This window comes from Phodopus roborovskii, unplaced genomic scaffold (assembly GCF_943737965.1).
Source record: "Phodopus roborovskii unplaced genomic scaffold, PHOROB, whole genome shotgun sequence".
Classification (NCBI taxonomy): Eukaryota; Metazoa; Chordata; class Mammalia; order Rodentia; family Cricetidae; genus Phodopus; species Phodopus roborovskii.
Window position 1 is genome coordinate 16,964,847 of NW_026126567.1, and position 14,612 is coordinate 16,979,458.

General features: G+C 49.7%; 1 protein-coding gene across 1 annotated transcript; it reads left to right on the forward strand.

Moving 5' to 3' along the window:
• The first annotated feature begins 12,591 nt into the window (after positions 1 to 12,591).
• Kcns2 (potassium voltage-gated channel modifier subfamily S member 2) lies at positions 12,592 to 14,395 on the forward strand. Its single transcript, XM_051202618.1, has one exon. The coding sequence runs from the start codon at positions 12,592 to 12,594 to the stop codon at positions 14,023 to 14,025; it is 1,434 nt and encodes a 477-aa protein (XP_051058575.1). The 3' UTR covers positions 14,026 to 14,395.
• Positions 14,396 to 14,612: the final 217 nt, after the last annotated feature.

A 14,612-nucleotide genomic window follows, 5' to 3' on the forward strand; every position in this document is an offset into this window, starting at 1 on the left:
GCCCAGAATAGCCACTGATGGCAAAGAGGCATTTTCCTCTTAGCCTGCTACTGATTCAGAATTTAAAGGAGCTAGCATCTGCCAGCACATATGAATGTGTTCACGTATGTGCATTTGTCTGTATGCATTTGTACATGTGGTGTGACTTGAGGCCCGGAGCTCCAGGCTGGTTGAAGGAAAAGCTTGTTCAGTCAGAGTCTAGCCCTACTGGGACTTCAAGATCCCAAATAGAATCTATATCACCTAGGGGTGAGAGGAGAGGAGGGCCACATAGGTACCACCTCTCTGCCTGGCATTGTGCCTGCATACATTATTCTCAGAGGAAGCTGTAGGATGGAGATGACTGAACCCAGCTTGAAGACCCTGAAAGGGGGCTAGATAAGGCCAGACCTTGGGATGGGTAGAGCAACTTCCCATGACTAACTTGGCTAGAGAATGTCACTTAAGCTTTGAGAGTCTTAATTGACTATCTGGTTTTGGGATCGGAGGCTGGGGTGATAACCGGATTCTGCTTAGTCCTCGGTGTTAGAGTAAAGAAGGAACTAAGGAAGACTGTTAAGGCTGCTGATTTTTTTTTTTTTCATTTTCAAATACCGTGACAATTAAAGGGTTATAATTATTTTCCACGACAATAATAATAAGCTAAATTTGATCCTGGCATAAAGATGCAAATAGCTGAAACTCGGTGATGTAGAACAGATCAATTTGGGGAAATTACACTTCATCTGCATCTTGCAAAGCTCACAGCAGTGCATGTTGCCATGATTCTGAGAAGGACCAGAAGAAAAGAAAAGTTCATTAATTCAGCGAGTCCACCCAATTTCTGTCGAATCAAAGGCACAACAATTTATTCATGAGTATGATGCTGAGCTTGGGGGAAGACTCAATGATTAAAATATATCCTCAAAGCCTTTAAGACACTTTAAGCAATCATTTGCATCCTAAACAGACCTCTGTGACCCAGCCTCCTCAAAACCTTAGATCACAGTATAATGCAAAGCCAGCAGCTGGCTGGCAAGGCTCCTGCTGCTATTATAAAGCTGTCTGTGGGTTCCTGTTTTGCTTAGACAATAGGCTGGAAAAACAAGTGTGCATAGCCAGGGATCTCACCAAGCGAGACATTCAATCAGGCTCTGCTTTGGCAATTCTTTCTAGGTCAGTCCTGAATTTAGATACACTATCCTATTATCCAACCATGTCACCTACCATATGACCCAATTTTAAGTCTGAAAGAAAATGTCTCTGTTGCTATGCAGATGCCTATTTTTTTTCTCTTTAACTTGGTTTCCCTTGTTGAGACTACAAAAGCACCAGTAACCTACAATTCCTCTGATTGTCCTTCCCCCACAGGGCCCATTGTCCTTAGACTGTTGACCAAGTCCCATGGCCTGGGGACACTCAGACAATGCTCTGGAAACCCACTGCCAACTATGTCCCTTGCAGAAAGTCAATTATTTTTGGTGAAGAGGAAGTGTCCAGGGGCACCAATTTGTGATATGCAAGAGCTGTGTTGGGCTCCATGCAGAGAGAGGAGGTTAGGGTATCCCACGATTTTCCATTAGCTCCAAGGCAGCCTTCACGTACCCAGAGTGTCATCAACTTTTTGGCTTTCTGTATAAGCTCTCTGCCTGTGTGGTAGGCCAAGAGAAACTGGCTCTCTATTATTCCCTAACCTTATAGCCTTCTATACTCCTCTTTGCCAAGACAACTCTACCACCAATTCCTTTCATGGCCCAGTAAAGCAGTATACCCACACTACATACAAACAGGTGCTCAGAGCTCCACAGACCAGGATGACCAATAGCCAACTTCCAAATTCCACTTGGAACTCAGCTACAGCATTCTGCAAATTGAATCTTTAACCCCAGATTCTCTGTCCTATGGCTACCCATGTGCCAAACCACGTGTTTCAAATTTGAGGCTTAAAAAAACATGACCTTTGGTTCTTTGTCATTCCCAGCTGTCCTTGAGCTCAGAGAAATCTCCTACACCTCTTCTGCCAAATGCTTTCTGGGCCAAGCTGGGTGACAGAGAAAGTTCTCGTGTCCCTCAAACACAGCAGTCCCCTCCTCAGCTCTAGAGTACCACTTACCCACCCACGCCAGAGGCCCATGTAGATGGAAGTTTCTGACCCACCCAGTCCCACAGCCAATTAGTCTCAAATAAGCACGAAGAAGCTTATATTAATTATGAACTGTTTGGCCAATGGCTCGGGATTCTTACTGGTAGGTCTCTCTAAATTATCAACCCATTTCTATTACTCCACATGGTTTTGGCTTACCCGTGATGCCTGGACCTCTTCCCTTCTCAGCAGATAGATGGTGTCTCTCTGACAATTCATTCCCTGAGTTCCTTTTCCAAGAATTCTCCTAGTCTAGTCACCCCGCCCATACTTCCTGCCTGGCTACATCCCGCATGCTCATTGCCTGAAACAGCTTTATTCATCAAACAATAAGAGAAACATATGTCCACAGCATACAGAAGGACATCCCCCATCAGGCCCAGGGGTCAGATTTCACTTATGTTTAAGCCCTTGAATCAGTCTAGTTTATTTTCTCTGCATTTGTGTTTCTGAAGTTTTCCCCACATTGTTTCTTATTTGTGATGTCAGAAAGAAGAGAAATTAAAAAAAAAAAAAAAAAAAAAAAAAAAAAAAACCAAAAAACCCTGATCTAGAGATAATGGAATATCATGGTGGTTGTTACACTAAAAACCGTTGAGAAGGGTTTGGAAAATCTTAGAAGGCCATTGGAGTCAGCTTTGTACAGTCCAAAACTGGGAAAAGTTCAGAGCCAAGAAGCCCCAAGACACTGAGAGTGAGTTCAGCTCTCCTCCCTGTGAAAACACATGAGGCTGTGTGCACACTGGCCCTTCAGACTGGGGGTCTCCAGACACTCCACTCCCTATGAGTGCTCAGAGTTATAGCTATTCCTCAATATTTGCAGGGCAGCTTGATCTGTGCTATCTAACCTTGCTCACAGGGATGCCTAACAGAAGAGTGGAAATCTCTTCCGATGTAGTCAGGTAAGATTCATCAAGCGGGATCCTCCTCCCTTGGCATTCCCACCCTCCTCATTAATTAGAAGTGGTCATGTGACTGAGTTCTGGTCAGTGAAATGCCAGTGGATGTGTTTTGCATCACTCTGTAGACGTGAACTATGAGAGCATCCCACATTATTTCTTCCTCGTCTGGCTTGATGTTAAGGAATTCTGAGCTGGTGGAGGGTGTGTTAATGAAATAGCAGCTCACTGTGGAAGAGCTGCTCACCACGCAGAACAAATATTCAGTGCCCTCTGTAAACTCCAATGCCTTCTATCACGTTGTGTCTGTTTGTTATATCAGTTGGAATTATTGTAACCTCAACGTCGTCGCAATGAGGACATTCTTGATGTGGAACGTCACACAGGAAAAACTTCTGCTTTGTTTGGTGTGGAGTCAGGGACTCAGTCCTGGGCTCCCAGTATGCTAGTCCGCACTCATGCTGGAATCACATCCTAACCCCAGAGAAACTAATGTTTCTTTTTCAGACACATTTTCACTTCCTTCTTCCCATCCACAGTAACCCTCCCTCCCGGGGAGTCTGTGCTTCCCAGCCCTGAATCTGTCTGTGATTCTCTTAGAAGCATGGCCTGCTCCCCTCGCCTTTCAGGGGATGCTGTTCTTTCTGCCCTGATATTTTGGTAAGTTTCAAAGTCTGGTTGCTGGCATGCAAGTTATGACTTAATAGGCTATATACACACTCCCCGCCAGTTTTACTTGGCCCCCAAATGAAAGCAAGCTTCCCCCTGTTCTAGTCTAAACTGGACAGATACATTTTTGAAATTCAAAAGACAATCATATGTAACATGATTAAAATAAGGCAGTCACATTGTACAACATTCAAGCAAACAGCATCACACATTGTATTGTCAAGAGAAGAGAGCCTGGTGAATGGAATCACCAACCAGCTCTCAGTCTCAGTGATAGAACCCACCCCTAGCTTTTCTTTCGAGCCTGCTACTTATCTCCTTCCAGGCTGCTGGGCTCTGCGGGCAGCCCAGGGATCCAGCTGCTCTATTGTAGGGGAATTCCACTGCAGATCAAGGAACTATCTCTGACAGTGAAATGTGCCAGCCCATACGTGAAACGACATATCACTTCCCGTCACAAGTCATTTTCCATAGTGAGTCACACAGTCCCTACAAATTTAGAGGAAAAAAAGAGAAGGCAACCTTGCCACTGGTCCTGGAGAGAGAGGAAGCCTGGATGTGGCCAAGTCCTCAGTGCTGGGACATGAGATCCCTTCTGACCATTCTGGGGTTATTTTCTTAATGCTTATGCTATGAACTTCCGGTAAGTTCTTTATTTTTTTTTTCTTAAAATGCAAACCTTTTTATTTCCGGCAAGTCATTTTGGCTTTCTTTTTCTGGCCTCAACTACTTAGAAAGAGCACAGTGTCCTTTAAGACTCAGCAGAGCTAAGACAATAAGATTGACCTTCTCTTGGGAGTTGACCTGGGAGGCCCATTCGAGTTGAGGTGTGTGTTTTTAGCATCATGTTCCCTACCTCTCTCTATCCCAAATCAGACAACTTCCCACTACGATAAAAATATCCAAGCCTCTGTCATTTTAGCAAAATTTAATTAAAACTGTCCTAAATTAAGAAAATCCAGTCATTGTTTGCATTCCTAGATGCCTATGTTTAGTAGAGTCGCACGTAAGCAGAGAAAGGAAAAATTAGCTTAATCTTTTGGCTGCAGGGAAGAGTGTGAATTGGTTTTCTGTCACTCCTCGTAGGAACATCTTGTGTCTTCCCTCAGCTGGGTATCTGATGGGATTCTTCCCACCCCCCTGAAGGCCTCCGAGGACAAGTTGCTGTTTGTCTCTGCCCTGGAGAAACCTCGAGAGTCCAGACAGACCCGCTCGGGGTCCCAGGGGCAAGATGCTCCTCCCCAGAACAGCTGCAGCCCACCCAAGCTTTCGAGCTGCTGACAGCTGTTCCCAAGGGGCTTAGATTAGAAAAGGGTACTCTTAACATACGGTACTTGTCACCCTCAGAGCAGAGCAGTGTTCCGGGGAGGTCAGTGTTCAGGAACCTCCTGTCTTGGAAGAGAGAGAGAGAGAAAAAAAAAAAAAAGACTCGGGGAAACTTCCAGAATCCCTGTGTGGGAGGAATGGCAATAGGAAGGCTGTGAGCATGGTGTTTAAGACATGGTGTCCAGGAGTGAGTCTGCTTGATTCTCAACCCCAGCAGCAGCACAGGATAGCTCTGTATTCTTAACCATGGCCCTCAAACGTCCTGTGTCTCTCTCCCCTTCAGATAATCAGCACGCTCCCCACAGGTCTGCCATATGAATTAACCTCAATCCTAGATGTTAATCCTTAGGACAACGTCTGTCTTGCAGTATCCAATACACACTAGCTTTCATAATTATTGCAAGGGGTCCTCCCTTTCAAGTTTCCCTCTACCTCTGAGAACCCCACTTGGCTCCCAATGGCTGTCTCTCAGACAGGCTCACTGGCAAACACTGACGAACTTTGGGGTTTATTTTTAGCCCAAGAAACTGTTCACCTTGAGAGATGTGTGAGCAATGTTGATGGGGGTGAGGGTCTCCAAGCAGGGTGGGACCTTAGCGGTGAGCTAGAGTTTGGGTCCGGCAGGAAAACTGTCATGAGGGACAGCTTGGAGCTAGGGAATCATTTAGCAAATCCAGAGCAGACTCAGGCCCTGAAAGTAACCATGGAAACAGGAGCCCACAGAGGCATCCAGGGTGTGGGATGGGTAGGTGGGCGGATGGATCGATGGGCGATGGATGGGTAGAAGGGTGGGTGGAAGTTGCTTTCACAGCAGAAGGGTAAGGGCTTGGGGCAGCAGCTGTAAGCACCTTGGAGCTGAGGTTTGGGGAGCTGGGAGGGTGTCCTAGGCAGAAAACTGGGCATGGTGAAGGACAAATGGGTCGGAGTGGAAAGTGAATCCTTCCTGAAATTTATTCCAAGTTCCTAGTGGGGATGGGGTCCAGATCAAGGCTAGAGGAAGGGAGAAATCTTAGATTGGGCTCTTGTGTTTTCTCCCCTGACACAGATTCCTGCATGTGAGCCTCACTCTGCATGGACATTGTTGGGGTCTCCCCAGACTTTTCAGGACTCCCCTCAGCTGTTACTTAAAGACACAGAAATGCAGCCAGTGCAGTAAGAACTAGTCCAATCAAGCACCTTCCCCCACCATTGATGTTATCCTTGCAGTCAGCCTGGGTCGTGGTGAACCTGGGCATCTTGTACCGTGTGTGTGTGAGTGTGTGTGTGTGTGTGTGTGTGTGTGTGTGTGTGTGTGTGTGTGTGTGTGTCCTGGTTTTGTAGCTTCCAAGTCTGGCTGCCAGACTGTGATATCTTCCATTGTGCTCCTTCTGTCTGATTTCCTACTGCTTGTTTAGCCCAGAATCCATACCAGTCCCTTCACATGCACACCATGGAAAAGGTCAGGGTGGGAAAAGAAAGTTCTAGCCCAAGACTGAGACCATTCCTCTGAGCTAGCTCAGGGATGGGGGGGGGAGCACCCTGGCCATGACGCCCTTCCAGGTAAGGCTGGTGAACAGGGGCTCTGTGATTCCCCCTTCCCATCTGGGAAGAAAAGGGTACAGGATGTCTATTCATCTGTAGCATGCTGTTGCCCCCAATTTCTTTGTCTCTCATATCATTACCACCCACCTATGGTCACATGTGGCAAGTGATTGAAGTCTGGCCAAGAGATATGGACAGAATAGAACCTTCCACTTCTAGACCTGGCCTCAAAAACAACTAAACATCTTGCACCACATGTATATATTATTTCTCAGCTTAATGCAGATGGTCCTCGGAAAGGACTTACAGGCATTGGGAGCTGGGCCCAGGGAGCACTTATGGAAGGCTATGCCCCAACACCTATAAAGGAGCGAGAAACAACCTATTCATTCTGTTAAACCTCTGGGACAAGGGGCCCTTGCTATAGTAGTCAGCCCACCATCCTTTGGACAGTTAAGAGGCAGATTTTGGAACCAGATAGGCATGTTTGGGTCTAAACAGCCCTTATTCAGTGGACACCAATAAAAGAAAGCAATAACAGTATCCAGGCTAATATGGGAAGCAAGCTGTGCCCCACTGGGGCAGAACACACCAGAAAAGCTCACAATCAACATTAGCTATGGTTGGTGTTCTCAGTGCTGTAACACACCAGCCTTGGTTTCTTTAATGTTCACAATAATCACAAATTAGAGGCTGGCATAGGTTTAAAGATGAAAGACCTAAACCATAGAAGAACTGGGAGTTCAGGCACCCTCGCTGGAAAAGTTGGAGAGGACTAGAGTAGGCATTTGAGCCAGTTGCCTAGATTTTCTCTACTGCTATGTTCACCATGACCACCACAACCACCATGACTACCACAGCCACCATGACCATCACAACCACCATGACCTCCACAACCACCATGGCCATCATAACCACCATGACCACCACAACCACCATGACTATCATAACCACCATGACCACGACAACCACCATGACCACCACAACCACCATGAACATCATAACCACCATGACCACCACAACCACCATGACCATCATAACCACCATGACTAGCATGACCAGCTTGACCACCATGATCACCATGACCATCATGACCACCATGATTACCATCACCACTAACACCATGTACAGCTAGCTCATCTCCACTCTCTTATTCTTCACCAGTTACCCACCACAGGAGATTGTATGGACCTGCCACCTGTGTTTGCATTTACAAGAGAGCCTAATGGTAGGTTGTCCTGATCTAGGCTTCTCTCGGCTGGCTGAGAGAGTGGGGCCAATAGAGGCTTCAGTTATTTGTTAATTACCTGTGGGAGAACAGAGGGAAAAGAGGGAAGCAGACAGAGAGGAACCATACTGAGTGTCTATTGTGGCCTCTGAGGAGGACCAGGAAAGAAGAGAGAGGTAAGGGAGGGCAAGGCCAGCAGCCATATTATTCTCATGTTAATTTGTCCTTGTGGTAACCTTAAGTCTGAGCTTAACTCAAGCTCCACTTAATTATTCTATCCCAAGGGTGTTCTGGAAAATTCATTGAAGTGCACAAGGAAGCCAAGCAATGGGGGCTGATAGAGAGAGCTCCAGGAAGAAGGGGCTTGGAATAGGAGGCAAAAGACAAGACCCTGGCCCTCAAGGTTCAGTGTGGAGGGGCCTCCCCTTTTTGTTAAGAGCTCTTTGATGACAGCCTCTGCCTATCAGCCTGGAGGGAATGCCGCTGGGGAGAAGGCAGACTGCAGGGGCTGTTGGGAGAGGGGGTTCCCTTGGGGGATAATTTCAAATGGCTAGGCAAGGACTCTCATAAGAAAGTTTTGTGCTTCTGGAGAAGCAACCCAAAAGCCACAGAAGTATTTGCTGCTATCTCCTGAGAAAACACTTAATGAGCAATTGCATTCATAACATGCAGCAAAATTTCACAGAATCCATTTCCCCCAACTTTTCTCCTCATCACACCCATCTCCTACACACTTGCTTGTGTTCCTTCCCTCCCTAGCATTGGCCTTCTTAAGGCCTGAGGCCAGGGAGTTTTCCAGCTCTGTGGTCTCTACTGCCTGTTCCCTCCATCTCTCCCAGACCAGACCTGCCTCCAGCCCAGGAGCTCCCATGGTAAATCCACCTGAAAGGCTGCCTGCCTTCTCCTTAGTCCTTTTTTTGAAAGTTTTTAAAAATTTTATTTTATATGCCTGAGTGTTTTATCCATGTGCATGTATGTGTACCATGTACATGAATGGTGCCTGCAGAGGCCAGAAGAGGTCAGATCTCCTGGGACTGGAGTTTGCTAACTGAATCTGGATCCTCTGCAAGAACAATAGTGCTCTTAACTGCTGAGTCATGTCTCCAGCCCCCTAGTCCTTCTTTTTATTTTATTTTTATATGTGCACACGTGTCTACACATGTTCATAAGGGGAGGCGTGTGAGTCTCCATGTGAACATACATACACATGTATGCAAAGAGCAGATGTCAGCCTTGGGTGTTGTTCCTCAGGTTTTTGAGACCAGGTCTTTTATTGGCTTGAAGTCACTGATTAGCCTAAACTGGCTGGCCAGCAAGCCCGGGAAACCCCCTCTCTTTCTACCTCCCCAGGGATGGGATTATAATTCGGGGCACCCATGCCTGGATTGTCACATGGGTTCTGGGGATGGGACTGAATGCAGGTCTTCATGTTTACCCAGCAAGCACATTACCCAAGTTACCTCCTCAGTCCTCTTGATCACTCTTAGCATTACAAGGGCCTAAGGAGCTGGCCCTTGTCTATGGAGAAAAGGAAAGTGTAATTACTTCTAATTGCAAATGAATTTTCTCCAAGGTAAAGGATTCCTACATCAGCAGGAGCCCTTCAGCAAAGACAGAAAAAAAGAAAAAAAGGCATAGGGCTTCCTGCACAGGCAGGCACAGCTAGGTGCTGGCCTCAGGGTGCAGGCTCATGGTACAGTTCTGTGGATGTCTTCACTAATGCTGGCAATCTTGCTCCACTTAAGGATCAAAAGGGGGACTTCTGGAAAAAGCTAGGGATTCTGGGTCAATTGGTGTGGTCCAAGGCTCAAGGCATCATGGGAGCGTCGACTAGCTATGGGATCTACTGAATTGCTAGATCCAATCAGTTGTATCTTCAGTCACAGCATCTCTCCTTTTCCTTCAAGAGGAGTTGAAGTGAAGATTTTTGTCATGGAACAATCTCATCTAGCAACTGGAGCCCTGGTCACTCACCCTTAATTGTTACTCAACAGATGTTTAGTATATGCATGGTGAAGGTACACACAGAAGAACCTCTTGGAGGGGGGTCATGCCTTGGAGGAGCTGACATTTAAACAGGTCCTGAATGACAAGAAAAAAAAAATCTGTTGTGTGATGCTGTCATGATAATAGATATAAAGGTCACAGGGGCAAAGGGGACATATGGTCAGGGCACAACAGACAGCAAAGAGATGAAATTTGAGAGGTGGCCAGAGATATATCATTGAGAGTCTTCGAGCAGTGACAGCCAAGTGACTTTCCGTTTCCTGTATTATGAAGCCCCTGGAAGGTTTTAGGGGTAAGGCATGGCCCTCTTGTGTTTGTATGGGACACTTGGCCTGCAGTGGGAGGCAAGGTAGTGGGCAGCAGGGTAGGTGTGGGTGATAGCAGTCCACTCCGCCAGGGTCAAGGGTCAGAGCCCAAGGGAAGGGTGGGGCCTGGCTCTTCTGCAGAGTGGGGAATGTAGGTCAGGCAGCCCAGCTCACTCAACAGGGCCTCTGAAGCATCCCCCTCGCCTGTCAGGGGAAAGCTGAGTCTGGGCTGTGTGGGCTCAGCTGAGATCTGCACTGGCAAGGGAAGCAGAGAGACAGTCACCCAGGTGCAAGGATCTGGGTCACCACCCAGGATCCCCTCATCCCCCTTCCCAGGATGCCTTTCCCACTTCTCCACTCCCTCACTATCTCCCCCCAGGCAAGCTAGACATACTCCACCAGTGAAGCAGGCAGCTATATTTTAAAATCAGGGCTCAGACCTCTAAATAAACCATAAACAAAACCAGTTCCTCCGCTACAGAAGCGGGAGATGACTCCATTTCTCTTCAGTGCATTGACTGTCACATACATTTAACCCTCTGCAGAGGCATCCATCCACCAGGTCCAGGAGTTTCTGCTTGGCCTGTCCAAGAAATAGCTGATATGCCCCAATCTCAGCCTCTCCCTGCAGGCTCCAAATTCACTTTGATACTCAGGGAAAGGTGGGTGTGGGTTTTGTCCCTCACAAGAAAAGCTAGCTAATCAAAGGCTCCAATGCAGCCTGGGCTATGGAAGAGGATAAGGGTCAATAGGAGGACCCGAAGCCTTGCAAATAGGCACACCGGTGCTGAGGTCACACTGTTTAGATAGAACACAGACCCGCGTCATATACGCATACTACACTGATGCATGTCCAATTCCCCCGCCCCCATATGGCAGCACACTGCATGCCATCCATCAGAAGCCTTATTTGTCAGTGTTGTTCACAGACGTTGGGAAGTCTCAGGCCACACACTTGTACTGAACTTCTAGCACCCACCTTGCAGCCCACACACCACACTGGCCCGAACATACACAGTACCCACCCATGACTCCTTCCCAAGCCAATAGGACTTGTGCACACCTCCCCAAACCCCTGCTCCACCCACATCCCTGCCACAGCTCAGCATGTTTTCTCCGACAGCTCCTGTTTTCCAATAACCTGGAAACGTCCAGGTGTGGGAAAGTTTTCCTCAGGTTTCTAAAAGAGGAAGCCCCATAGATCCTATCTGCCCTACACACCGAAGTCATTCCGCATTCCCTACCCTGTCTCTTATAGACCCAGAGAGGGAGAAAGTCATCGTAGGCAACCGTCTGCCTGAGCCCTGGGGGTGCTGGCAATAACAGCTGTCCCCGGAGGATGCGGAGGGAGGGGGAAAAGGTGTCAGCTCCGTGCAGAGCTGGGGGGCGCCCGGGGAACAGAATGACGCCCCAGAACATTTTCGGAGTCTGGGGCGGCGGCTGAGCCCCAGGCTGAAGCGCGCGGAGCTGTCCGTTCAGCACCATCGTACGGCTCCTGGCTCTGGGCCCTCCGCAGGGCGCACAGACTCGGTTCCCACCCCCGCGGGCGCCTGCGGCGTGGGCTCCTGCCTTTCTTGGCGGGTGAGGGGCGCATGGATCGGAAGAGGGGGGCTTCATGAGCATCGGGGCCACGCAGCCACCTGTGAGCCTCTGGCGGCTGCAGGCGGCGGCGTGTGGGGCCCGAGACTGAAGGAGGCGCACGGCGGACCCCGCCTGCCCGGTGGCGGGGCACACACACAGGCGCACACATCCACATCCTCGCACCCGCGCGCACTCGCGCAGCCAGCCGGCGGCCACCGAGGTAATGCTCGCCAGCAGGTCCGGGAAGTTTCCCGCCGGCCTCGGCCGCGGGCGCCGGTGCACCCAGGTAAGCGCTTCCAGAACGCGCAAGGCGAGCCTGGGGAAGGCGCAGCGCACGCGGCTGGGGGACACAGCGCCAGAAGGGCGGGGATGGGGGTGGGGAGGGGCCTGGGAAGGGGGTCAGTCCTTGGAGGCTGGAGACCTGGGACTCCGAGTTGACCCTCTTCCTCCTGGGCCCAGATTTACGGACTGGAGCGGTGAATTTCCCCGCCCCCCCAAATCTCCGCGCCCCCTTGGCCCAGCCCTGCCGGTGCGCATCTCAGCTTGGGTCCCGCCTGTCTGCGGCGAGAGGGCGGGGGCGTCTCCTTGGTTTGCTCACAGGCAAGGTCAGCATGCAGCACCCCCCTCACCCCCCCATCCCCTGGGCTCTCAGAGCCATTGGGTGCTACTCCGGGGAGGAGGTGGAGGCCCGGCTGTACTCATTGAAACATACACCCTTGCCTTGGGAAGGGTAACCCCATAGAACCATTCGTGCACCCCAGTGCCTGAAGGCACACAGAGACCCCGCTGGAGAGGACTGAGCCCGCCAGAGGAGGGTGGGGAGAAAGAAAAAGAGAAGCTGGGGTGGGGAGTGCTGGAGCTCACACAGATGCTGTTCCTTCTGCTTTCAGGTGTAGCGCCCCCGCGCGGCGCGGGCGCCTGGGCATTTCCAGCATGACCCGCCAGAGCCTGTGGGAAGTGTCCGAGGCCGACATCGAGGATGGGGAGATTCGCATCAATGTGGGCGGCTTCAAGAGACGGCTGCGTTCCCACACGCTGCTGCGCTTCCCCGAGACGCGCCTGGGCCGTCTACTCCTCTGCCACTCGCGAGAGGCCATTCTGGAACTCTGCGACGACTACGACGACGTCCAGCACGAGTTCTACTTCGACCGCAACCCGGAGCTCTTCCCCTACGTCTTGCATTTCTACCACACCGGCAAGCTTCACGTCATGGCTGAGCTGTGCGTCTTCTCCTTCAGCCAGGAGATCGAGTATTGGGGTATCAATGAGTTCTTCATCGACTCCTGCTGCAGTTACAGCTATCATGGCCGCAAAGTGGAACCTGAGCAGGAGAAGTGGGACGAACAGAGTGACCAGGAGAGCACCACGTCCTCCTTTGACGAGATCTTGGCCTTCTATAATGATGCTTCCAAGTTCGACGGGCAACCCCTGGGCAACTTCCGCAGGCAGCTCTGGCTGGCATTGGACAACCCGGGCTACTCAGTCCTAAGCAGGGTCTTCAGTGTCCTGTCCATCCTGGTGGTGTTGGGATCTATCATCACCATGTGCCTCAATAGCCTGCCCGATTTCCAAATCCCTGATAGCCAGGGCAACCCCGGTGAAGACCCCAGGTTCGAAATCGTGGAACATTTCGGCATCGCCTGGTTCACATTTGAGTTGGTGGCCAGGTTTGCTGTGGCCCCTGACTTCCTCAAGTTCTTCAAGAACGCTCTCAACCTTATTGATCTCATGTCCATCGTCCCCTTTTACATAACTCTAGTGGTGAACCTGGTGGTGGAGAGCTCCCCTACCTTGGCTAACTTGGGCAGGGTGGCTCAGGTCCTCAGGCTGATGAGGATCTTCCGAATTCTCAAGCTGGCCAGACACTCCACGGGCCTCCGCTCCTTGGGAGCCACCCTGAAATACAGCTACAAGGAAGTGGGGCTGCTCTTGCTCTACCTCTCAGTGGGGATTTCCATCTTCTCGGTGGTGGCCTATACCATCGAAAAGGAGGAGAACGAGAGCCTGGCTACCATCCCTGCCTGCTGGTGGTGGGCTACTGTCAGTATGACCACTGTTGGCTATGGAGATGTGGTCCCAGGGACCACAGCCGGGAAGCTGACTGCCTCAGCCTGCATCTTGGCAGGCATCCTGGTGGTGGTCTTGCCGATCACCTTGATCTTCAATAAGTTCTCCCACTTTTACCGGCGCCAAAAGCAACTTGAGAGTGCTATGCGCAGCTGTGACTTTGGAGATGGGATGAAGGAGGTCCCTTCAGTCAATTTAAGGGACTATTATGCCCATAAAGTTAAATCTCTCATGGCAAGCCTGACTAACATGAGCAGGAGTTCACCCAGTGAACTGAGCTTGGATGATTCTCTACATTAGCTGGGAGGGGTTGTTATCCCCTGGCGTGCATTGCTGACCTGCCTCTTGTGCCGTTGGCACAATCCAGGCACCGTGGGGTTCTGGCATAAGAAGCCAACCCTACCCTAGAGGGAGAGCTGCATGGGATATGAGCCCTAGGTTGTTTTTGCGATGTTTAGAGTCGTTTTTTTAAAAAGAGGATGGTGTATCTAACGCCATGCCTTTGCAGCCTCCAATGAAATGGCCCTCGCTGGTCTTTGCATCATGGGCGCAAAATGTTCATCTTTCTGTCAGATAAGTGTCTAGAATGCCAGTTTCTCTGTCCACTGTGTACACTATTCTAGTGTTTATGCCCCAGTACTAACTGTGAGTAGAGCTGTCTGTGCTTCTATTTCTGAGGTTGTTGTGTGACCTCTGTACAAAAAGCCCCCGTAAGTCTGTTCCATGGAAACACATCTGTCTGTGAGGTCAGCAAGGATATCATGAGATTTGGATCACAACCTTGTGAAAACAGAATCTCAGTTTAATTTTAACACCAAAATGGGAAGATTGCAAAGCTAAGCACACTTAACCAATGCAAGTTTTTGGTCCTGTCCTAGCGAAGTGCA